Source organism: Pipra filicauda, unplaced genomic scaffold, assembly GCF_003945595.2.
Source record: "Pipra filicauda isolate LSUMZ 115617 unplaced genomic scaffold, ASM394559v2 scaffold234_size1211729_pilon, whole genome shotgun sequence".
NCBI lineage: Eukaryota > Metazoa > Chordata > Aves > Passeriformes > Pipridae > Pipra > Pipra filicauda.
The window spans coordinates 1,089,781-1,114,493 of record NW_024104348.1 but is presented as its reverse complement, the minus strand read 5'-3'; the positions used below and the strand labels follow the sequence as shown (position 1 = coordinate 1,114,493).

Below are 24,713 nucleotides of genomic sequence, written 5' to 3'. Positions count from 1 at the left end.
CCACACTAGTTCTGCTGTACCCAGGGGATCCTAGCACCCACCAAGGACAACTGAACTCCACAGGCTGGTTTCCACCTTGTCCAAAGCTTTTCACAATCATGTAATCTTTCCTCAATAGCTGTTGCTATTAGTCATTGAGAATAGTTATCGTGTATTTGGTAAACACATCTCACTATGTCCTTTCCCACTCCTTGTCTCACTTGCTGGTCCACAGCATATGCTTTTCTTGCCAGTAACTTGCTCAAGTTACTGGATACAGAGCAGCAAAGACAGTGCCAGTGGACAGCCCAGGATCCTGAAGAGCCTGTGTTTTTACAGGAAAATTAGCTGGCACCTCACAGCAGGGCAGTAAGCATATAGGAAACAAGTGGGGGGGGGGGAAAAACCAAGTTGCAGCAACTGCCCATTATGCATATGAAGAATCTTTGAAACTTCTTTGTTTTTCTGGGGGATGAAAACAGCTTTCCTTTTGGAGGCCAAGATGTCCTCACACCCAGTGCATATTAGGACATGAGAAATTTTCCAGAACCTTTTAAAGCAGGCTGAAAAAGCACCAGAGGACTTCAGTCTCCTAGAAGAAAACCCCATTGTTTCCAATTTGCCAAAGATGCGGAACAGGCAAACCCAGACATTTTCTACTACAACACAGTCAAAGAAATGTGAATCCTCTTCCCTTCACCATGTATGGGTAAAGTTGTCCTCATCAACCATGCAGCAAGAACACCAAAGATGAGGAGGTGTAACTTCCACATCCCTTCTTCTGGACACCCACCTCTCTTCCTCGCTATCCCCAACCAGCAGTAGTAGGGTAAAAGGCCAAGGTTTTCATTCCAGCTACTCCAAGTGCAACTTCTAACAGCAGTAATCAAATTGTTTCATCTTCATATCCAGCTGTTGTCAACAGGCTTTATAAGGACTGAACAGTAAGCTAAGGGAGACGATACTGCCCTTTCAGAAAATGAAAGCCAAAATCTTATTAGCCTGTGGAATGCATAAACTGCCCTGGTATGCAACACCTCTTCCAAGCCTTCTTGTGCCACAGAAATTCTATTGGGGGGAGGGAGTAATACTGTGTTTGTAATTTTTCTTTGAAATTACAGTTTGGGGTGCAGTTTGTACATGCTTACCTTTTGGTTTATTGAAATCAAAGAATATTACAGAAACAAAGCCCTGATCTGTTGTCACATTGTTTCAGATACACTAAAAGCCTGTTTTATTAATTATTTATGGAAAAAAAAGAAGCTGCCCATAAAGTTGTTATACCAGTTTTATAGAATAATCAATACTAAATATAATATTGCTACAGCAATACTAATTTAGCCATCCTGTCATTTAAGACAAAGAGACCAATTGCTATGGCTTTATATTATACTACATTTTGTTTGGGGAGTGTATGAGAAAGGCAGAAAAGGATCAAATCAGATGCATTTCTCTCATGACTGAGTTTTGGTGGTTCATCTGTACTTCAGATGTCTTGCTGGCAGCTCTCAAATGATGATGACACAGCAGTCTGTGACAAATGGTTCTTTAGCTAATCTTTCTGTCTAGTTCATTCACAATACACATTTTAAGGAACAGAGAAGCAGAGCAAACAACACCCAGTGTTCCACTCACACTGTACACTGAAAAATTTAACATCAATCTGTCTAGTACTTCATGTAATGTATTTGTGTCAGTTTGAGACCTTCTGACAGACACATCCCTAATCCACGCAACTATAGCAGAAGACCATAAAGCCTAAGATGGGACCTTGGTTTCCACAGATACAAGATTCCAGCCAACAACATACAAGAAACAGATCACCAGAGTTAGCTGGTACAATTCTAGGAGACAAAAGCACTGGCATGCCCTTGTGACTTGAGACATGGAAAAAAATGGCTTAATTTCTCTCCTCTAAGCACAGGAACAGCCTTCCTACCATCAGGTCAGCTGCCCACTAACTTAGCATGCTAACCTAAAAAATATTAGTGTTGCACAGTCTACGCTAAACAGGGAAAGAAATTTAAACCAGTATTATCTGAACATGTGTGTCCTGACTGAGATGCACCCTTGACTTTGTAGAACCTTGGGGTAACGTGCAGCATCAAGCATTAGCAAGGGGTCCTCAAGGAAATTTCTGATGGCCCTGTGTTGATTAGTTCCAACTACAGAACCACACAACCGTGCTTCTTAGAGGACACAAAACCAAACAAGCAACAAAACATGACACACAAAAAAAATCCAACATGCCACCACCACAGGAAATAAAAAAAAACACATAAAAAAAAGAAAGAAAGAAAAAAGAAAACCACAGTGAATCAAGAAGTCACTCTACACAGGAAAACACACCCAACCCAAACCACTAGGAAAAGTACAAAACTGTACAAGACATACAAACTCTAAGTCTCACTTCCTGTTTATGATCACTGCCATCATTTTTTCAGGCAAATATTTCTCCCTCCTCTTCTCCAGAAGGAAAGATGGCAATTGTAGGGTCCACAAGAAGGATCTCCACAGTCAGAGATAACCAACTTGAGCTGGAACCAATCATGAAGAAGGACAACAGCATGATTCATCACTATCAGGGTCAACTTCTCTGCAACATACTTGCTCTCAGATATGCTGGCCAGAAACTGACTGCAATTACACAACTATGCACCCAGGGAATACTGCGAAAAATCCATTGCGTTCCTCCAGCATTAGTGCAATGCAGGACTGCCTTCCCACCTCCTTTCCTAATGAAGATACTATGTACTTTGAGAAGCCTTTCTAATCCATTTATCTCATTCTCGATATCTGAGACTGGAATCTGCCAGCCTCTACAGCAAGAATATCCATCATTTATAGCAGTTATGCCCCTGTTGTCATGTTTAGCCCAGTCACAGATCTCACACCTTGAGAATTTAGAAATGCATATTCACATCTGCCATGCCAACCCTCACCTACCTTCTGCCAGCAGGGACATGGATGCTGATGGAACCTCCCCCACCTTTCCTATCTGAGCACGCTGGGCACCAGGTCCAGGAGGCGGTGGCAGCGATGACTCTGATGCTCCCCCAGACTTGAAGGGGTTCACCTTGGGTTTAGGGGCAACCACGGGTGCAAATTTCTTCTGTGGATTGTAGAAGGAGGGCGTAGAAATGTTGATGCTGACTGTGGACGTCATGCGGGTCCCTGGGGCACCTGGGGAGGCCATCTTCTCAGCACCTGGCAGGAGAGAAGACGGAGGAAACCTACATGAAGTCATCCTTGAGCCAGAGTGGAACTTAATAGAGAGGATGTGAATGTGAAACAGAGGGATATAGGAATTTAAGTCAGGCCAGAGGGTGAGGTGCCTAAGCAGAGGAAAAAGGGGGAACAGAAACTGCAGACAGCTTGAATGAGCCATCATACTTCACCACTTCAACTCAGGATGGCATTAACCACAAAGGGGTTCTGGACACAGAGAAACACAGATCTCTGCTGCACCAGAGCCTCACATGCCGAAGGGGATCATGGTGACCAGGAGGGCGATCCCCCGCACCCCAAGGGGTGCCCCCAGAACTGGAGTCAGCATTTCCTCTTCCCCTTTACCCAATAACGCCAGACAGCTCCCCTCGACCTCAGCCTGTGACAGTCCCAGCAACGCTCCCCCAGCCCCCACTCCAAGCCCCGGCACCCCCCACCCTTTACCTCCAGGCCCCTCCATGCCGGCGGAGGCAGAACGACGGGGCAGGTGAGGCTCTCCTCGGTGTCACACCCCCAGGCAGAACCCCCGCTATCCCTGCTCCCTGCCCACGGCCGGGCTGGCCGCGGCTCCGCCGCCCGCTCCGCCCCCGCCAGGAAGCGCTCCCCGGATGCCGCCTCGGCGCCACCGCCCCCCGCCCGCCCCTTTGGGCTGCCAGAGGTGCGGGCAGCACCCCGCAACCGGGGCTCCCCTCGGTCAGGCCTCCTGGGGGCTTGTGAACCTGCCCCTCTCCCTCGGCTCGAGCGGCCGGAGGATACCCGTACCGAGCTGGCTGCTGGGGGAACCCCAGGTCTCCTGAGAAGAGGCGCATCTCCAGGATTCCCCCAGGCCAACAACCTCACTCGTGCGAGAAGCCTCCATGGAGCCAGACGCTTTGTTGTAAAGCCTGGCATGCCTATAGCCCTCCTAACACCCCAGCACAATAGGGCTGCCGTCAGCACAGGGGCTCCGTGCCAGCATTTCACGTTGGCATGTCCAAATCAGTGCCCCTCCACACTGCCGGCTTCTCTCACGGACAATAACAGCTGCTGGGACAGACAGCCCTGGTGCCACAAATATCCGCCCACCCCCGATTACCCCTGGCTGCTGATAAGACCTTCGTGCCCCATTCTAAGCGCTCCCACGACTCAGTGCAGTGTGGCACGATATAGTAACCTGTCACAGCTTCTCCAGGTCACAAGCATATGACAACACAAACACAACGTCCATGCTGCTGCACTTTTCCTTCCCTTTGTGAAGGGCTGATGAGTTGCATATGCTTGGACAAAATCTTCTGGGCTTTCCAAAGGGAGAAAGAGGCTGAAACAGTAAGCACTAGCCAAAAAGCTGTGCTGAGCATCTCCCACTTGATCCAGCATGAGGAAAGGGCCAAGGCTGAAGAGTAATTAGCAAGGTCTGTCCTCAAACCCTCAAACTTGTAGGGGTCAAGCAAACTTGCAAGTCAGAAGGGACTGACCAACTCTCTCCATTCTACAGCTTCCAGCCAGAAGCTATTAAAAAGACCTCCAGCTTTTCTTTAGAGACTTCTGCCTCATGCTCGACTATTTCACTATGGTGTAGTGAGCCACATGGTGGAACAGTAGTCCTACCAGATTTGACAGCATTATGAGCAGAACACTACAGTGACAATGTCACTTCTAACCATGATCCATACTGGAGCTGGTCAACATACAGTCTCTTCACAAAAATCCACTGGCTTTGCTACCAGCAGATGCTATCTCCCTTAACCCAAAGAAGCCCACTTCCCGATATGCTATGTTGCACTTAAGGCCCTTTTCTGCTCAGGGCTGTCTCCATCCAGCAGCTGCCCCTGCTCATCCTTATTTCTGTTTATCAGTCCACCCCCACACAGACCAAACCGCCTGAGAAAGGCTGGCCTTGCAGAGTTACCCTCCCAACCCTGGGGCGCTGCCAATGCCATCTAAGCCTTTGCAGAAACACAGAGCTCATGCAAGTCCTGTGGCGCAGATTGTGAAAGCTATGGAAGAGGGAATGTGATGCCAAGAGACCTAATCTCAAATCCTTCTCATCCTCACATTTTCCCCAAGGGGAGAGATTTTTCTACCTCCTGTAACAGTATTTAAGATGACTCAAGTGGAGCTAAGAAGAAAGATGCCCTCAAAGGACACAGTCTGGATACCTAGTTGCCTCATACACTGTTTCTCTCTGACAGCAAGGAAAAGTAGGAGGACAAAACCAAGTGACATCTCCCAGGAGGTCCCGTAGTGGGTCTGCCACTTCTTATGCATCCAGAGAGCTTTCAGTTATTTGATCCCATGATACCACTTTCAAAAGCTCTGTTCCTTTCCTGCGGTAGTGAAAGCAGGAGGAATTTGAGGAAGCAGAGACCTGAGAGCCATTTTTCACCTCTGTTGGTAAAAGCAGTTTGGCTCCAGCCACGCTGGGAGCCCCTGTAAAAGCCAGCCCAGCATCGTGGTTTCATACACTGCATCTGCACTTCCCCTATTTCCCAACTTCCTCCCAATGGAGGGGAGTCAGAAGGAGAACTACAGAAAAAAGAAGAAAAAAAAGAAAAAAAAGAGTATTAAGAATAGATTCAAGGGATTTAGGAGTTATGCTTATTTTCATACAGAAAGTTCTCCGAGCCTGCCCCAAAGCTACAAAGCTTCAAAGAGAGAAAAGTCAGTCAGCTATGCAAGCTGCAAGGTAGAGCCTTAAAGCAACCGGGCTGGGGGAGGGGGATATTCGGAGTTACAAACTTCTCTCACAGATGCTGGGCTTGCCTCCTCCCTCTGCAAGGGAGGAAAAAAAAGAGAGGAAAAACTCCAAAAAGCTACGCAAACATATTTAAAACGTTAGAAATTTCTACGACTTTGCAAGCACTTAAGTCTTCGCTTTCTCATGGCACTCCCAGAAAGACAGAAAGTCCTAAATTAAGTAAATTTCATACACAAAGCGCCCCAGATTCCTCTCTCAAACACATCTGGAAAAAGGCTCCCGAGGTGTCTCGCTCATCCATGCACACACAAAAGAGAGCTTGTCCCGAGTAAAGCCCGGCAGCACCCCCTCCCTCTCCCCCGCTCCCAGGGCTGTGCGGGAGCGCTGAGCCGCCTCCATTGCACTGAGAGAGAAGAAAACTCACCTCACACACGCGAACCTTCTATCTGCGGAGGGGCAAACGCCCTCACGACCGTAAATCAGCCCCACCGAGAGCGAAGGTCTCTTGTCCGAGGGCGGGAGCGGCAGGAAACCCGCACACACCTCCACGCCCCGCGCCAGCCCCAGGGCAAAGAACAAAAGCTTTGTCGCTAAGCCAAGCGAAGAGACTCACCTCTGGGGGAGCGGGAAATGCCACCCCCGGGGCCGGGGCTTTCGGGGCTGGGGCCGGGCTCCTCGGCTGCCCCGGCCCGCCCGCCAGGAGAGGCAACAGCACCGAGAGGCGGGGGAGAGGCTGAGCCCCGGCGCTTCCTCCCAACTCGCGAAAAAAGCCTCGCCCAGGCAAAGTTGTTTGACCATAAAAGGCGCGAGGCTGCGCACACAGCTGAGCTCACTCGCTGGGGAATGTGGCAATGAGGTAACGGGGGGACGGGGCTTGCCGGGGCAGCGGCCCCGGGCTGTGCCGGCTGGGGAGGGGGCTGTTCTCTGCCTGCCCGAGAAAGCGAGCGAGACGTGTCTGTCGGGGTTTCTCACCGGTACCCTCGGCACCGACCCTGGGCTGGGCTCGCTGACTGCCCCCCGCATAGAGCCCTGCTCCTCCCGCTTTCCCTAACCTTGGAGCTGCCCCCAGCCCGTGATTTCACTTCCAGTCGCTGAGCTGGATTTTCGGAAGAAATGCGGCGGCTCTGGTGAGTCAGGGTCCCTGCTGGCCTCTTCCTCGCCCAAGCCAGCTGTGAGAGCATCTGACTCACGCTCCCTCATTCTGCCAGAAATTAAAGCAAACATCAGATGACTCCACCGTGCAGAAAAGCGACTTGTTCTCCTTACGCTGGCTGCAAGGCAAACGCTATAAGCTGGTCTATATCAAATACTATCCACAGGAATTGCTTTGTTGCATTGCCAGTGCTGCACATCGGTTTTATTTTTATCCCAGTGCTGGCTGTGGTTCCAGCCCTGCTCTAGAACGAGGACAACCTGACCCAGCACAACAGAACATGAAATTTTCAACCCCAGCCTTTGCTGCTTCTTGCTTCAAAGCCTCTCAGGAAGGAGGAGCACCAATAAAGACAGAATTCCTGTGCTAGGAGAAATCATTGTACTTGGACTTTGGAATTTGGTCTTAATATTGGGGTTAATAACCCTGGAGAATTATTGTATTTGGTAATGCTCAAGGGATTTGTGGTTTTTCTGCTCCTACGACTTACCTATCAACACAGGTATCTTTCAGTACTGGTAGTTTACTCGCAGGTGGGTGAGTAAGCCACAAACCACACCAGTGAGACTCCCAGTCTGCACTATTGCAAAATGCTCACACTAGAGAGCTAGGCAAAGAGATTCATCCAAGGCTTAAATCCAGTGTAAACAAGTCTTTAATTTTACACATAAGGCTTGTACAAAGAAGTTATATCTTTTTATTTAACCAGATGATACAGTTGGAAAAATTTGGCTCTCTGAGGTTTTTCAGTGTTACATACCATATGAAAATGCCACCCACAACAATGCTGAGCATATCACTCCTCACATAGCTGCAACCATTGATATATAGCTCTAAACTTAGGCATATATAGCTCTTCTGTGGGTTCTAAATAACCCTGGAGTTACTGCTGCTTTTCTAGGCATGGCATCAGCTCTGTTACCTCCTATGATTAACGCACAAGGTAATTATATAGGATAAGGAAGGTATCTCTGTGCTGAGTCTTCTAAGACCGTCACTTTTCTAGTGCAGTGAGTCCTTTTCCCTCTCGTTCAGGTAAAGATGTCAGTGCACAGCTAAAAACATTTCACTGCGGAATTGCTAACCAAATTCTGGAACATCACAGCACCCTTTACACGATCAGCCTGACGTCAGAGAACTCTGCTGCTGTTCCCTGGGCTAGCCTTGACTCCAGAGGAAACAAAGAATGTCTCAGACTGAGATTAAAAAAGTGCTGAGTGAATATGAAAAAAAGATCTGTGCTCTCATATTTTCTGGTCACATCCCCATAAAACCAGATGCTTGCATGTTTGTCTCACCCATGCGGTGATGTTAAAAGTTCATGAAGGCAGATAAAGCAAAGTGGGAATAAGAAAAGCAGATTGTCTTAGGCATTTTGTATTAATTCCTCACTATGAAGAAACACATACGAAACAGAGGTGTTTTGCAGGTTGCACATGTGAAAGGTAGACTTCTCAAATCAGAATATATCAGTACACAGGGGTAAGCTAATCTGATTTCATGCTTGCCATATAGTAGACTTAAAGTTTGTGCTTTGTAATGAGAAATGAAGATGACTTCCCTATGTTAGTTCTGACTGCTCCAGGAAGAGAATTAGAATCTCCTTATGCTAGCAACCTTCCTTCATGGAATTATTTGCTTGAAAGAGTAGACATTTTCCCGCTGCAAATGAAAATTAGAGCCCTAAGATGTACACAGTTGTAGTCACTCTCATTAGTTGAAGGAAAATATTAGTCCTGAAGAGGCATTTAGCTGTCTGGGTACAGTGATGGATTAGCAGGTATACTTAGCTTGTGCCAGACCTTGTTATTTCTGGAATTAGCAGCAACCCTCTGCATAAATCACTTTGTTTGTCCCATACCATGACTAAAAGCGATCTAATATTTGGATGATATTGTGATGCGAATGCTACTATACACAATGGGTGAAGTGACAGCCCGCTACAAAGCAGGTGTTGGAGGCATTTCGAAGACAAAGTTCTAGCTGGGTGCTTCTTTGAGGCAAATGACAGGATGCAAGCCCCAGTACTGGCTATCAAATCAAAGCTTAGAAATGCTTAGAGTTCAAGGTACTCACCTCAGAGAGACTAAGTTTTAATGGAAACAGGTATAAAGAATCTTCACTGGTAATTCAGTCATGTAATGCAAAGAGTAAAGAATAATGCCACACAGAAGTGATGTGGCAAATTCATATACTGCACTGGGATGAGGAGTATGCTAGCAGTGATGCCTATAAAATGAAAATAAAAATAGATGTAAGAGAAGAAAAAATAAGTCCTTGAATGCAAAAGGAAGGATTATTTGCCAGAACACTATCAGGGAATTAAACTCGTTGGGCAGAAAATCTGTTCTGATAGCCAGGTAGGGTTCAGGTAGCTGCAGATGGGAATCTTTGTGTTATATATATGTTTAATGTCAGAAGAAAGCAATCTGGAATCTGGACAGGGTGCTTTAGTTATTAATAACGCAAAATGTCTGTATCTGTATAATTTCTATTCATATCAACAGATCAATTAGTGCCATTTTTTCTCAGCGTGAGTTAGTTAACAATTAGTGATGCCATACAGGAGTCCATGTTTTTCCTAAGCAGTGAAAAGTTCTGACTTATATCTGTGTCAAATCTCTGATGCTTTAGTCATATAACTTCTGTTTAGTCTAACCACATTTTACTGATTATTGCTAAGTTACCACTTAATAAGCTTTCCCCGTGCTGTATTAAATGCTATGTCTGGGCCTACTGGAAGAGTTAGGAATATGTAATGGATCTGCTTTGGTCCCCGGGCTGAGAGGTACAGATGAGGTTAGGCCTGCACTGTCCAGGGCAGAACCACCTGCAGCAAATTGCCTGCATCCATATGGACCAACAGATGTTTCAGTTGGATTCAATGAACTTAGAGTTCTTTTCAAACCTGAACAATTCCATGATTCTATGTAATGCACCTTGCTAAGAGGTCTCCTAGGATCTGTTGTGCTCCCACAGCACGTCCCTCTCCTGGCATGCTCCTTGCTCCCACCCTCAAGTGCGTTCTCCGTGTGAAAGACTACATCTGGCACAGATTGTCACCTGCCACGGCTGCTGCTCACACCCTTCAGGGAGGCCATGACGTGTGCAGAGCTGCCTTTCTCCTGAGCAAACAGCAGGAGTGCTGCTCAAGTTGGAGTGCCTCAGTCCCCTTGTGGGATGTGTGTTGACAGCTGTGTGCCAAACACAGAGAGCTGTGCTGGGGACAGCAGAGCCTTAAGAGACAGCAGTCCTTATGAGCCTAGTCATCTTCCTGCATCTGTGAAATTGGCACACAGTCAGGAATGCTATTTGCAAAGGTCACGAATTGTGAAGTCCCTGAATGACCAGCCCAGAACATATATCTAGTGTGTCCTTGCTGGTTCTCTTCAAAGCACACATCAGAAGTGTCCCTCCCCAAGAAGGGGAGCTGTTTAGTAGCTACAGAGAGCCTCTGTGATCTCTGCAACTGAAGGCCCTCAAATCCCACTGTGAAGGTATTGCATGGTACACATGCACATATGTACATACTTCAAAAGGCCACTCCGCCCACACACATACAATTAGATTACCCTGACTAAAACACTAGGATAGGCCAAAAGCTGTAAATAGAAAAAAATCCAAACCTGTGAAATGCTTTTTTAATGAGGCAAATCAGACACATACAAATAAGAGAGAGCAGAGGATCTCTGTGGTATGACCTTGGTCATGCCAGGACATGACTGGTCATGGCAGCCAGGCACCCAGGAGAACAGGGGACTGTGTGGTGTCTGTCCAGGGAAGAAGCTCCATTTTCAGCAAGGCTGGCAGATCTTTCCTAGACAGAGCCATAGTAGGGCCTCCTGAGCAGGAGGTGCAGCTCCCAGATGAATCGCCACTGCTGTTTCCTTATCTCCTTCCACCAAAATTTCCTGCCAAGCTGCTGCCTCTATCTGCTTCTCAGCATGGCAGCAGGCCTGCAATTCCATGGCTCCTGGGGCTTGCTCACTGACAGGCTTCCCCTCACACGGCGCTCCCACACCTACTGCTCACTGCTGCTGGGCTCTGTGCCCGAGGAATGAGGGATGCAAGCAGGCTGTCCCAGTGGATATCTCTTCCCTCAGGTGCTATACGACCTGTCCTGCAACTCTGGAAAACTACGAGATAGCTCCTGGGGCATGCCCATGTGTGTGGTTGAGTATAGACGGCCGCCAGAGCCCATTCTGCTCGGAAAGCTGCCATTTCCACATTCCAAGGCACCCTTACCATTTCCTCAACTGTGTGCCCCACCCATTGCCACCAGCAAGACAAGCGGTGACATATTTGGATGTTCTATGGCAAATATTACTGCTTGTCAGAAGTGACTATCAAAGAAACACATCTGTCAGCCTGCTAATTTAAGAGTTCCTGTGTGTAGTGCAAGCCTCTTTCCACCCGAGTGCCATGCTCTCGTGCAGAAGTCTCCTTTCTTCACTCCATTATGTAGTCTTGTAAGCATGGCACAAACAGGCCATGCTCCTTCCTACAAATGAGTGTAATCAATAGACACAGGTACTCCTGGGTGCTCACTGTGTTGCATCCTAGGGGATTTTGAAAAAAAGTCCCAGAAATAATTCCAGTATATGTGTCGGGGGGAGGGTGCCACATCCTGGGAAAAGGGTTCTTTCCCTGCATCCTCCCTGTGACAAAGCTGAGAGGCAAAAGCAGGTTCTCAACTCTCTTGATATCATACTGAGTGTCCTCCTATGTCATACAATAGAAGTTGTGTAGTGGCTTCCCAGGGAATGATCTGGTGCATCTGCTTGGTACTGGAGGGACAGAGATGCCAAGCTACAGTCTCAATAACATTAACTTGGGACAGGATCCTAATCAGTCCAGTCCACAGATGGCCCCTTTCTATCCCAGTGCTATTATTTTCCTGCAGAAGAACTGGGATAGCCAGATAAGCAGAGACAGCCTTTGGAGACTGCTAATGCTGTGATGCCTACGAAGAGGTGCCATGCATATGTCAGGGCATGCTGGACCTGTGAGTACATTAGGCATGCACAAGCAGATTGCTCTGGTCAGTAAGAATGAAGCCTGGTATAGTCCCCACCTGCATTATCTATAGGGTGTGGATCCTGAAGCAAACTACCCTCTCGTAAAACCAAATAATTGGTTAACTCCAGATTAGAGTCCTGGCAAAACCTAGTATGTACACAGTATAGATGATCACGGAACCAAGGCCTGGAGCAAAGCAACAAACCAACCAAATAGACAATACAGGCATATGGTCCAACAGTCTGCTTGCAAAAAAAAAAAAAAAGGGAAAAATTAAAAAGAAAAAACCCCAGGCCAAATGTTACCCACAAGCTGCACAGTAAACCACCATTTGAGTACAGCTTTCCTTGCTTTCCAAAAGCAAAAGGTGTGGGGCTATATGAAGTTTCCTGCAGTTCCTAGGCTTAGTACCTGTGGCTACTACTACCTCTGCTAGTTAATTTACTGACAGTATGAATAAAAGGATAACTACAGACCAGACAAAAATCTTTGTTTCATGGGATTGTCAAGATAATTAGCAGGGACTTGCAGTGGAGCCACTGTCCTTTCAGTGGCAGCTAGGAGTCTGTGACAAGTGACAATTTACAGGAGAGAGCTGGTTTTCAAGCAGAGTATGATTTTCAGTAGGTTGAAAATATAAGGGTGTGACAGGTCTTACTGAAGATCTGTGCTAAGTTCATTCTGTATGCAGCAAAGTGATCAAGCACTGACTGTTCAGGATAGGGTAGTAGCAATTATAGGCCACCATTGCCAGCTTTTGTAGCTAGTCTAAGTGACACTGAGAGCATAAGTAGCCACAGCTATTGTTCAAAATGCAGGAGAGGTCCTCAAAAGCGTTCCACTCTGTATTACCAAGTCAATGACTATTTGCACATTGGGTTCTCCAGAGGTGTGCTGGCATGACAGAGACATAGCCTAAATTCTGGATCAGTTGACTCCCACCACTTTGTACCAATGCAAAGTGCTTTTCCTCCCATAACTGTGAACCATCCCTGCCTGTCAGTTGCAGATGCCTGGGCAAAGGCTCAGGACATAACATTATCTTAGAGGTCTTTCCCCGCCATAATGATTCTAAGATTCTGTGATTAAAAAACTCAGCTTGGATGTACATTTCTGGAGATGCATTTCCAAGGCATTCTTCAGTTGCCTTGATGAAGGTCAATATGATGACCATGTCTCCGAGGTACTTGGCAAACTTCCCGCCCCTTTGCTTCCATGGCTTATGAAAGAAGTCATTTGGAACCTTTAACCTTATCCAGAGCATTCAGTTTCCATATAAACCACTTTAGATATGCATTTGGCCAGCTGCAGTCTGCCTGAAGGTCATCTGTGTTCAGGCTTCATATGCAAATATACTTCTTCCTTGGGATTCTTGAGGCCCAGGTAATGCCTGTGACAGTGCTGGCTAAAAGTTGGGAGCAGCAGGTAGTGAAAGATGTTTGGAAACTAAGCCAGCAGAATCTCATCAGGTTGCTAATGAAAATAGGCTCAGGTTATAAGGAAAGCCCTATAAAACCATTTTCTGCAGAATGACTGATGGTTTCAGAGACAGTGTTAGTTGCCAAAAGAAATGAATGGGATATTTACAAAGCTATTTCTCCAGATCAGTGTTGCTTTTCCTGGGCCTCCCACCAACAGCTTTCTTACCAATGCCTCGGTATGTAGTGTTCAATGCCATGAAAAGGACTGCTGGGTCTTACCACCAATAATCCTTTTATTTCCTGTTTATTTGGCATTTATTGCCATGCTTTCCAAAACTATATCATCCCAAGGTGGTCATCAAGCTTCTATTTTAAGAATATAAAACAAAAATGAGATTTGATAAAAAAGGAATATTTGTTTGAAAATGTTTTTGGAGTAAACTAGAAAATAACCTGGATTAGTGTAACAGCTTGGCAGATTTGAGACATTGCAAGAGCCACACATTACATCCAATCAATGTACAGGCAAGCAGTGCAACCTCAGATGAAATAACCTGACAGGGAGGGAGCCGCCTTAGTTCCAATAGTCCACTTGCTTTGGGACACACTGGACAGCCTGCATTTCTCCAATGCAGTAAAATTGCTCCCATTTTGTCCTGATCCAAAACAGAGGAAATCTGCATAGAGGTCCACATTTAAATGTACATATGGGATACTACCTGTATCCATTCCCTCTTAGATTTCAAAAGGAGGCATTCCACAGGGCTAGACTACATACTGCAATAAGTTTTCTTGAGGAATGGGACAGGAAAGGGTAGAGGGTACAGTTCATCTGTGAAGAATATGGATGAAGGTCTGGTCTGGTTGATGCTGTTCATTGTCTCTGACTCCTCAGATGCTATCACTGCCAGACATCAGAGACAGATATCAGCCTTTTGGTGCCAAAAACCTAAATTCAGCTTAATGACCTTAGCTTGCAGTTAAAATTAGAGGGACACTAAATTGTAGACTTTTTTACTCTTTAATGTTGCATATTCTCAGGCCCCTGGCTTGGTTTTCGGCTGGAATGACTCCCTCATTAGACTCAGAATTCATTTAGTCTTTCAGCCTACACTGATGCTGCATCCTGCTTTGCTGTCTTACCAGATTATACCAGAGTCCTAGAGTCTCCATTTGTGTTTGCTTTTGACTCGAAAATTGTTATTCTCCAAATCCCTGCACCTCCAAGCAAGGAATGGAATTTCAAGTTACATGGTGCCACTCTCCTAAACATAGCAATTATTTATGTGACTTGAGGGACCACAAGACCAGAACTCTCCTCATCTACAATAGTTTCAACTCTTTCTCCCAGCTGACAGTAAACTGAGGAAGAAGTAGTAAATATGAAAGTATGATAAATGTTCTCTTACCTACTGCAGATTAAAAACAATTTTGGGAAGGTAGAAAGAACTGAAGAGCAAACCTTCTGTGAGAGCAGATAAAAGCTAACAGCCTTTGCTTAAGTCCAGTATTGATACATAGTATCTCCACAGAGTGTGTGGTGCAACAATAAACATTATTTTTCCAGTAGCCACCTCTTGAATTGCATTGGTGGATTTCTTTCAAGGATCAGCTATGATCACAACAGGTTTGAGGTCAGGATGCTCTTCTTTGCTGGGCTGCTTCTGATAGGGCATGCCTCCTACTCAGAAGGTACCATCAGGATGTCAAGTGTTGCAAGACAGTAAGAAGAAAAGGCAGCAAGACTCTTCTGAGATCCTGTTCCTCAAATTTCAGTAGAGAATACAGAAAGAAGCAAGGTCCAAATGTTCTTATTAAGGTGGTTGTCAGCAGGGAAAGACATTAGACCTCAGAAGACTTGTAAACAGATGGGAACGGAAAGGTCACCTCCAAATAAGCACAGAGGGAAACATTCTGGAACCCACCATATTCCTTATGGACTGCAGCACAGCAGAGCAGAGCAGGTAGATGTATTCACATCTTCCAGAAACAGCAGCAGGCCTGACTTGATTCCAAAAATAGTTTGAGTCAATGTTGATTTGCCAGAGCCTACTCACAACAGCTGTGTTCTCTATGTTAGAGAGCAATTTCTGGAGATTTTTTAAAATGTGAGGGCCATTCTGTCAGCGCATGAGCGAACAGTTTAAGTTAATATTTTGCTCCAGGATACATTATACTGTCACTATTCCAGACTTAAGAATTTGGCAGTGAGGACAGAATCTCTAGCTTTTACAATAAGTACTTTCTTTGTTCAGACTTGCTTTTAAGGTTTAGGGTATTTTTGTATCTTTTTATTAAGATCTGTAAAACTCCAGAAGCACATTGCAGGAAAAAAAAAAAACAAACAACAATGTATTTTTAAAACTGTGAGTATCCACAGTTTCTCTGAGCTTCTAGTCCCCCATCTCCAATATATCAAAGGGAGAAAGTGAGGAGATGACAACTGATATTTTGTAAGGCTAAAAATATTGTGCCTTTTTACATAACACTGAGAATTTAAAAAGCACATTAACTGCTTGCAGATTATTTTTAAAAATGCAGTTTGAGCAACACCACTAGTATAGATTCAACTGACATTTAGCAGAAGTAGCTGCTGTATATTTCACTGTTGGGAAATGAGACATTCAGTAGAGAATTAAGTAAATGTTTTAAAAAAGGCAAAATAAGACTCAGACTGCATCAAAGATGTCTGCACTCTAATATACACCTCACATTTATGTCATGGGTGGTGTCTGTTTCTCTAATGCATATCAAGTAGCCTTTTTGACCCTCCAAAGCCACCTCCTCTGACCTTCCCTCTTGGCACTACCTACCTGATGGTGAGGAACCTTGACATTCTCAATGTGACTGCCAGAGGTTCAACAAATTCCCTTTTTTTTAACACTTCTGGAATTTCCTTTCTTTTTTCCTCCTCATTTGTTAGCATCTGCTGAGCCCTTCCTGGCAGGGAGGGAGTGGGAAGGAGTGCCTTATCTGAAATCACTTATCTTCCCACTTCACTTGCTGCTGGAAAAGCCCCAGGCCATGGTGGAAAAAACTGGAATTTGAGAGAACAGGCCCGGAATACTTTCAGTCTCATTCTGTGTGTAGCAGGCATTTAGCTGGTTTAGACACAAGGTAAGGACATATGAGGATGCAGAATAGATTCATGAAAGACACTTGCCAGAATGGTGTTGCTGAGTGGGTGAAGTTTGTGACAGATGAAGCAGACTTGCTAATTCTTTGATGCTGAGCTGCAGTTCCAGAGAGCAATGGTTCTCCATGCTCAAATGGAAGATGATGCATGCTCACATGCAGTAGGTCAGTGTGCTACAAAGGTATCAGTGAAATGCTAACAGAGCAAGCTGCACCACCACAGTCCCAGATGGTAAATTCCTTTTCTGTATTTTCTGTAAAGTCATGAAATGGGAATTGTATGAAAATGAGATCTTAATATATACAAAACAGAGCACGACACTTCTGCATGACTCTGGATAAAAATCAAAACATGGATGAAGACTCTGAGTGAATATTACACTTGGTAAAAACCTACAAAACAGCAATGTTCTGAAAAACTCTGAAGCTACAAATTCCTAAGAAAAACTAATGGAAGGCAAGTATCAAGATGAGAAAAGAACGGCGAACACTGAGTATTGAACATTTATTTGTGTACCAATATGTCAAACCCATGTGTTATACAGAAAGTTGATTACATTTTAATAACATACCACCAAATTAAGCGAGGTCACATAACAGGGATCTTGCAGCAAAGTACGCATGTGAGTCCTGTCTATTGTTACATTACAGCTAGCCCACTGTTTGCCTGCACTTTATGTTTGGGGATGACATACCTCTCCACTGCAGAAATTCTTAAAATTTGTTTCAGAAATACATTTTTTAAGAATCTCAACTTGCATTGAAATGAGTGTGTTTTTAAGGTATCTGGCTAACATCAAAGTATTGAATTCCTCTGAGTAAGACTGTCCTTAATTTGGGACGCTCTGTCAATGTTCAGTTTCCAATAGATCATGCCAGGATATACAAAGCACATGTTTCTGCTTCGGCAGCACAGGCCAATTCGAGAACTCACCACGCAAGGAGAGAGGAAAATAATGTTTTGGCACTCACTATTACCTCTCTTCAGCAATATAGGACAAAATACCCAGGAGGATTTTTTGATAAATACACTATTGAGGTACTGATTATTTGTATTGATTAGTTCTATCTCAGCACTGAACTAATATGCTCTCCTAGAAGTTATGAGCTGTGGGTGCAGGCGGAAAAAGATCGCGTTTGCTCAGATGTGAGTGTAGGTAAGCATGAGCTTATATCACAATATGCAATGCAAACATATCCTACCTTTCTCCATCTGTTGTCCCTTCTAATCTTCAGTTGACTCACACAGCCTCAAATATTTTCCCAGCTTGAAAGGACCCAGCCTTTCACTTATGTCAGGTAAGTTGCACCACTTTCAGGATCTGAACTACATTGACACTGCTTTTTTCATTCTTTAAACCTCATAAAAAGCCTTTCTGTTTGTCTCTTGCACCAAAGGAGCTCTGAACAACTATATGAGTCATTTTGCTATCTCATTTCCTTTTTGGTCCACATGAAAATCCTATCAGTAGCTAATACAGCTTGATGTAGAATTAACTCTTATGGCATCTATCCATTACTTCTATGAAGCAATTACTGAGATCTCTGCCAGAAGTAGCTTTTGCTGGGGAATCCAAACTGCCAGTGGAAGGAGGCCAGAAGAGAAGCATATTGGAGCTACAGTCCCCGGAGGATGACTTCTGCCTCTATAGATCTGATATAGATACTATTTTTGTAAACATCTCCTACTCATGAACTTCATAGGCCTCTGTATATTTTCCACAGCTGAAGACACATCTTGCAAGAAGCATGTAGGAAGTTTCTCCATGTCTTTCTGGGATAGTAGTTGGTCACACGATATTACATAAGGATTTTAAAAAGCATCAGAGAAGCAGAAGGCGGCGAACATTCATTTTTCAGAGCCTTTTCATGGGAAGATAGACATGGTTCCCAATGACACCTCTGGGGACAGGAGTAGACAGAAGGAAGACATATTTTGTGGTTGGTGATGTTTACTTGGAAGTGGAGCACTAGTTGGCAAGATTTATATTGGTATTTTTTTCATTTTAACTCGTTTAAGTGGTAGCTAAGGGAGATGACAGGGGCACATTACCTACTGTGATATAATCTGCATCCCTGATAATTAATTGATGAAAAGAATAAATTTACTCAGCAGATATGACAGTGACAATAGCTCTGTATTTTATAAGCAGTGTTTCTTAGGAAGATGCTGTTCCGGTATTTATAATTTATAAGATCTTTATATTTATATAGAGATATAGGGAACACTTGGTAAAATAGGTTTAATGTATTCATCAATGGCTTATAGAAAAGATAAACACTGCTGAACAGCTGTCTCTTAAAACACAAACAAGAAGTTAGCAATTTACAGCATAAGCCAGTCTCCAGGTTTATGACAGAGGCCTCAGAGTGGGTTTAGAAGAAGTTGTTAAAACTTCTTCTTTAGATTAACTTTAGAAGTTAATCTAAAACTGCGTTACTCTCTGCTGTTACCAGCCCCTCTACCAGGCACAAGGTCACTATCTTTGGCTTTGCTGGAATTATGTTTTCCTCCTCACTCATTCCTGCTCAGACTTACAGTGACCACTCGGACTGAATGCCAGAGGGCGGGAAGAGACCATTGGAGGCATGGATGCTTGTCTGTTCCCAACTCACCTTGGCACACAACTCCAGAAATAGGTGGCCCTTGCCTAGGAGCACATGCTTATTGAGTTGATTATGGCATCTCAATTTCTCTCTTGCATTCAGGACAAAGGTGCAGGAATGGAGGAAGAAAAAGGTCAAGGGAGCTTTATGTTGCACTTCCTCCACCAGCATCCTTGACCTAGTTTGGGCAGCACTGAAGCTCTGCTCTGCAAACAGAAGTTCCTAAAGGCAGTGACCCACAGCCCCACAAGAGGTCAAACCTTCCTTCTCTTTTGCCCAGCACGCCTCTCACAACAGGGGCTGTGGAAAGGGAGGTCTACAGCTCTGCAATAAACAGAGAGGCACATAATTTCATCCATCATACAAACAATTTAGGAGGTTGCAAGTGGCTGTTTTCTACTGCTCCTTCCTTTGAGATACCCAGCTATGTTAAGGATCAAGTGTCTCTCTAGACATTTAAATATCTCTCTCTCCCAACCCTGTATGAAAATGTTTATTTTCAAAGATCTTTCAGACCAGCATTTAAATGAGCACTTATCAAAGGTATTTTGTACACAATTTCCTACATGAAATTATAGCCTCATTGTTCAGGAAAGTACCCACAATGCTTAGAGAAAATACTTAGTGCCTGTCAAAGTGTATTTCAAAGAAAACAAAACCATTTATTTTCTGTCATTTACCTCCAGTTCCTTGCAGCACCAGTGGGAATACTGTTGCTAAGGAAAAGCAAGGACAAACTGTGGGGGACAGTTAGACTTATGCTCTGTTTCAGTCCCTTGTTCAGAGATGCAGTCCTGTCACTTCCTTCCTAGGTGATAATTCTCATGAAACCATGTACTGATTCAGAATGTAAAATAGATACTTTTCTTATGCTACTGTATGATAAACATATTTTAACTGATTTTAGAAAGTTAGTTATTGGCTTGTTAAAACCTAGAAACTATTCACTGATGATGAGCTCCCTATTGCATAGAACCTACTGTACAGAAGAGCCAAGCAACTGGGTGAAAGGTGAGAGATGATAGTCTAGCAAAGTCTTCTCAAATTCTAATGAGAATGAAATTTGCTTTAAATATGGAGACTCATGTAAACATGGTCCATAATAAATAAAGGTGTGACTAAGAACCAAAGGATGGTGAAGAGTCTATCCTTTCATTAAATTGACTATATTAAAAATGGCAGACAAAGCATGGCTGTAGGTGCCAAGATAGGTATTGCTTCCAGCAGCTAAGTGATATTGATTCCAAATTAAAAAAGGGGGGAGCTTGTGGCATCAGGACATGTGAGGCAGCCACAAGACAGGCCAATAGTTCTGTGGAGTGAATGAATGGACACTCGGGTATAATCCTCCTTCTCTCCAGTTCCTTTTTTCTGCTGTGCATGTCTGACACTTACTTTGCAGCAGCATGGGTGCTTGCCAGATCCCTATGTAAACTATCAGCTCACTAAAGCATCAGAAGACAAATCCATCAAGAACTGGAAAGAAGTTTTGCAGGTAGGGTAAGTGCCAGGATTCTGCCTGCAGAATCATACCCTGAGGCAGAAGTCAGAGCAGATGTAAATGATATTGTAGCTTAATGAAAGGAAAGCCAAATGTGCACTTGCTAGGACCTGGGGTGTGACTTTAAGCTTGAGATAAAGTGATAGACAAGCTAAAGCATCATGCAGGGGGAATTAAGAAGAATCAATGCGACTTACCTGAAATCTTCATTTCAGCAGAGATCACTCACAGTGCAAAAAGCAGCTTCACTGAGGAACAGATTTAGATTGGGTGGGTGGGTGAGAGAGAGAAGGGGATTAAGATGAAACCAGACTCTCTCTGAACAGAGGAAAAGGGATTCCTCACAGCTGTGTCGGTAATACATCTTCTCAGGCCAGGATGAGATGCAAATGCTGTTTGGTGGAGTTTGGTGAAACTCCTAAGGACAGCTGTCCTGATCGATCTGTCCACAGGAGACTGCAGATACAACAGTTGGCCAGGCAGTGAAAAACATTTATCTGAAACAGGATTTGGGTCTTAATATACCACTCTTCCCATTGCAATTTGCTTTTGTTTCCCCTTTCCTTGTATTTAGCCTTCCAAGTCAATATAAATCTGCTTTTTAGAGATGGTGAAACACCTCTGGTTAACGGGAAGCTCTGCTAGACCTATGGTTCCCTGGTATTTTTATAACCTGGGTTTCGAGAGTGCAGATACGTTGAGAAAAGTATCTTCAGTGAGTCATTCAAAAAGACTAGATGAAAACTGATAGGTTTGGAAATACATGGGGGAGGTGGAAGGAGGAGTGAGAAAGGAAAAGAATTTTACTTCAGGAAAAACTTCATCCTCAGCAGAGATCTAATGTGTTGTACCCAGTGATAAGCATCATAGCACCAGAGCAGACTGGCCTCGGGCACCCAGAGAGGAGAAGACTATGATTGCCTACACTTCAGCAGTGTCATGTTCATCATACATAGTACTATCTTCGATACCATAAAGGGAAAAGATACAACAGCTGCATATATTCAGACAGTGCTTTTTTTCCCCTGCCTGCATAAATTTCCTTCCTATATAAATTTTAGTTTGTATGAGTAGACTTCCTGCTTATTGTTTCAGAGGGTCAGGCAAAATATGATATGCCTGAAGTCCTTTTCTTTATTTTTTTTTCCTTCCTTAGGCTGACTGTAAGTTGTGCATGGGAATGAATGAACTTACATATTCCCTGGTACTGCTATTAATGAGGGCTGTTCAGCTGTCTTGAGTGACTTCTCAGCAATGCTGACAAAACCTGAATTTTCCAGGCCCAAGGATAAGATCAAAATAGCTCATTTGGGATCAACAAAATTCAATTTGCCATTAACTAGAGATGAATGGAAGGATGCTGACGAGATCAGAGAGGCTTTTGGGGGCGAAGAATGCACAAAGGACCAGGGAGAAATCCTGAGCATTTCAGAGAGTGGAGGTGGAATGGGCAGACTGAGGGGAGACTGTGGTGGAGGGGAAGTGGGCAAGGAGGACACTGCCTGTTGCTCGTGCCATCAGCTGAGGAAGAATTTGGGCTGTGAAGGGAGTTGACCTAACCACACCTTCTCCATCTGCAGAGATCCCTCCTCACTGCCATGTTAGCGGGGAGGACGTGGAAAAGGCCTCAGCAATCATCCTCAGGGATGAGCTTCCTTCACCGACCTGCGGGGCCACGGGCAGAGAGATGCCGGGCGGCGCCGCACGTCTGCGCCCCGCGGCCCCGAGCCCCGCAGCACGGCCAGGGGCAGAACGGGCGGGGAACACCGTCCTCCTGCCCGAGCTCGCTGCTGGGGCCGCTCCGCGGGCCGCCCGCCCCTCGGCGGCTCCCGCAGTCCCCGCAGGCAGGGCTGCGGCGGGGCCGCTCCCGGGGACCGCACCGGGACCACACCGGGACCGCACCGGGACGGCGCCGGGCCGGCTGAGCCAGGCGGGAGCGCGCCGGGCGCGCCGCGGGGGAGGCGCGGCACGGCCGCTGGGGGGCTGCCGGTAACTGAGTCGGGTCCGCAAGTGTAGTTACCGGGAAAACCGCGCCCGCCGCCGCCTGCCTCCATCCATACCTCCATCCTTTCTTCCATCTCTCCCTCTATCCCTCCATCTATTCCCCCGTGCCCCTCGCTGCTGCTGCTGCTGCTGCTGCTGCTGCTGCTGCTGCTGCTTCTCACTGGGACGGAGACGAGCCCCCTACCCGCCTGTCCCCCGCCTGCTCTACTCTCCCCCCCTGGCTCCCGGCCTGCGGCACCACCCGCCGCTCACCTGTGCCCGCCCCTCCCCGCTCCTCTCCCCAGGCCAGTGGGAGGGGCCCCGCGACGCTGCAAACCACCACCCCCCCGTTCCATCCCCACCCCGCGCCGCCCGCACCTGTCCTGTCCCGTCCTGCCCATTCGCCCGCCCGCCGGGGGTCTCTCGCCTCGCCCCGCCGCCGGCGCGCCCCGTGCCCCCCGCGGGCAGGAGGGGCGGCCCGGCCGGCGCTGCCTCCCCTCCCCGGGCCGCGGAGGGCGGCAGCCAATCGGCGCGGCGCTGCCGGGCCGGAGCTGTTTACCCAATCTCAGCCCGCCCCCCGTCGGGGAGCCGGGAGCGCGGAGCTGGGAGCGGGGGGCGGGCGGGCGGCGGGGGCTCGGCAGTGGCACCGGCGACGACGCGGCCGCGGTCGGGGAGCCGCGCGGGGCGCGGAACAAAGCGCGGAGGCGCGGCGGGGGCAGATGACAGCCTGGCCCGCGGGCTCTCCGCCCGCCCGCCTCGCCCCGGCGGGGGCACCCCGCGCCCGTACCTGACCATGACCCCGCGCCGGTCCCCGCTGGGCCATCCCGGCATCTCCTGCTGAAGGGACCGGCTGCTTTCCGACCTCCACCGCTCCCCACCTTCTCCGCCTACTCGCTGGTGAGGCTGCCGCCTCTCCCCGGAGCCCCGCCGGAGTGATGGGCTGCATCGGATCCCGCACCGTAGGTAAGGCGTTGGCGGGGACGGCGCTAGAGGATGCTCGGGCAGCCGCGGACCCCGCCCGGGGACCGGCACGACAGCCCCCGGCACGGCGGGTGGCGGGTCGCCCCTCGCAGCCCCCCTTCTGGTTGCCCGTCCAGCGCCATTAGCTGCGTGCGACCCTTCCCCACCTCCTCCTTTGCCCGGTCTCCGGTGGCGTGGCGGGGGCTCCGCGGAGCCCCGGCCGCTGGCCTAGGCGCTGGCAGCGCGACGTGCCCGGGGCCGGGGGGTCGTCTGCCCGTGTCACCCGTGACGGAAGGTCGTGGAACATGTGGGTCAGTGCGGCGCCTCCGGAGGAGGGGGTGGGAGCGGGGTGTGCCGTGCCGTGCCTCCCGGAGCGGGATCAGGCGGACGGCGGCTGCCTTCTTTGCTCGGTAGCGGTTTATTGTTATCCGAGGATACATAACATTGCATGATCTGCACGTCTTCTTCTCTCCCCCTTCCCCCTACGTAGACTTCAATGGAGAACAGCAAACAAATGTGAATCCCTTCCCTCTCGCAGAGCCATTGCGAGGGGACACAAGGGAAGGGATCGCATCCTTCTAGTGGGCCACGCACATTTTACAGCAGAGGATCCTAAGCCTTTAGGCTGTGTAACCCAGCTCTCCCCTCCTACACACATGCAGATACCAAGAGATCCCTTGATCCCTAAACACAGGTCTCTACAGGTAAAAACAGCATCCTGGGCACACTTTCTTCCCTGCAGGAAAATTTCTTTCTGTGCAAACCACAGGTACAGTCATCAGTTATATGGAGATGTATCATTCAAGACACCAAAAGAATCTCTTGAGAGCAGACTGGAGTTCATTTGGTAGTACATGTCTCTCTACCAAGCCTGTCCACAAAGCACATGGGCATGGGGACATTTGTGAAAAAAGGAGACCTCTGAGCACAACACAGTTGCAGCACATCCCCCGAATAAATCCAAGGGGCTGTCTCAAAGCCTGGTACTGTGACACTTGTCTCAGTGGGAAAGCCCTTTGTGAGCACTTCCAGGGAATCTACTCCTGCAGC

At 46.9% G+C, this 24,713-nt stretch overlaps 2 protein-coding genes and 1 long non-coding RNA gene across 4 annotated transcripts in view; 1 reads left to right on the top strand and 2 right to left on the bottom strand.

The window, feature by feature from the left end:
• The window catches only part of ZYX (zyxin), a 29,770-nt gene extending 6,106 nt beyond the window's left edge, over window positions 1-23,664 (bottom strand). Inside the window, 3 exon segments of the mRNA XM_027722138.2 lie at window positions 2,926-3,186; window positions 23,491-23,580; window positions 23,583-23,664. Of these exon segments, the coding sequence (XP_027577939.1) occupies window positions 2,926-3,186; window positions 23,491-23,580; window positions 23,583-23,649 (418 nt within the window). The 5' untranslated portion in view covers window positions 23,650-23,664.
• On the bottom strand, window positions 7,675-23,179 carry LOC113988483. The gene is made up of 3 exons (XR_003540923.2): window positions 23,082-23,179; window positions 20,918-21,217; window positions 7,675-18,514 (listed from the first exon to the last, which is right to left on the bottom strand). It is a non-coding gene; the product is annotated as an uncharacterized LOC113988483 (long non-coding RNA).
• The window catches only part of FAM131B (family with sequence similarity 131 member B), a 33,914-nt gene continuing 32,345 nt past the window's right edge, over window positions 23,145-24,713 (top strand). The window contains exon 1 of one of the 2 annotated variants that reach the window (XM_027722139.2): window positions 23,145-23,666. In XM_027722139.2, coding sequence (XP_027577940.1) covers window positions 23,639-23,666 — 28 coding nt within the window. In that variant the 5' untranslated portion in view covers window positions 23,145-23,638. The remainder of the gene's footprint in view (window positions 23,667-24,713) is intronic. The other variant, XM_027722140.2, reaches the window with a different exon arrangement.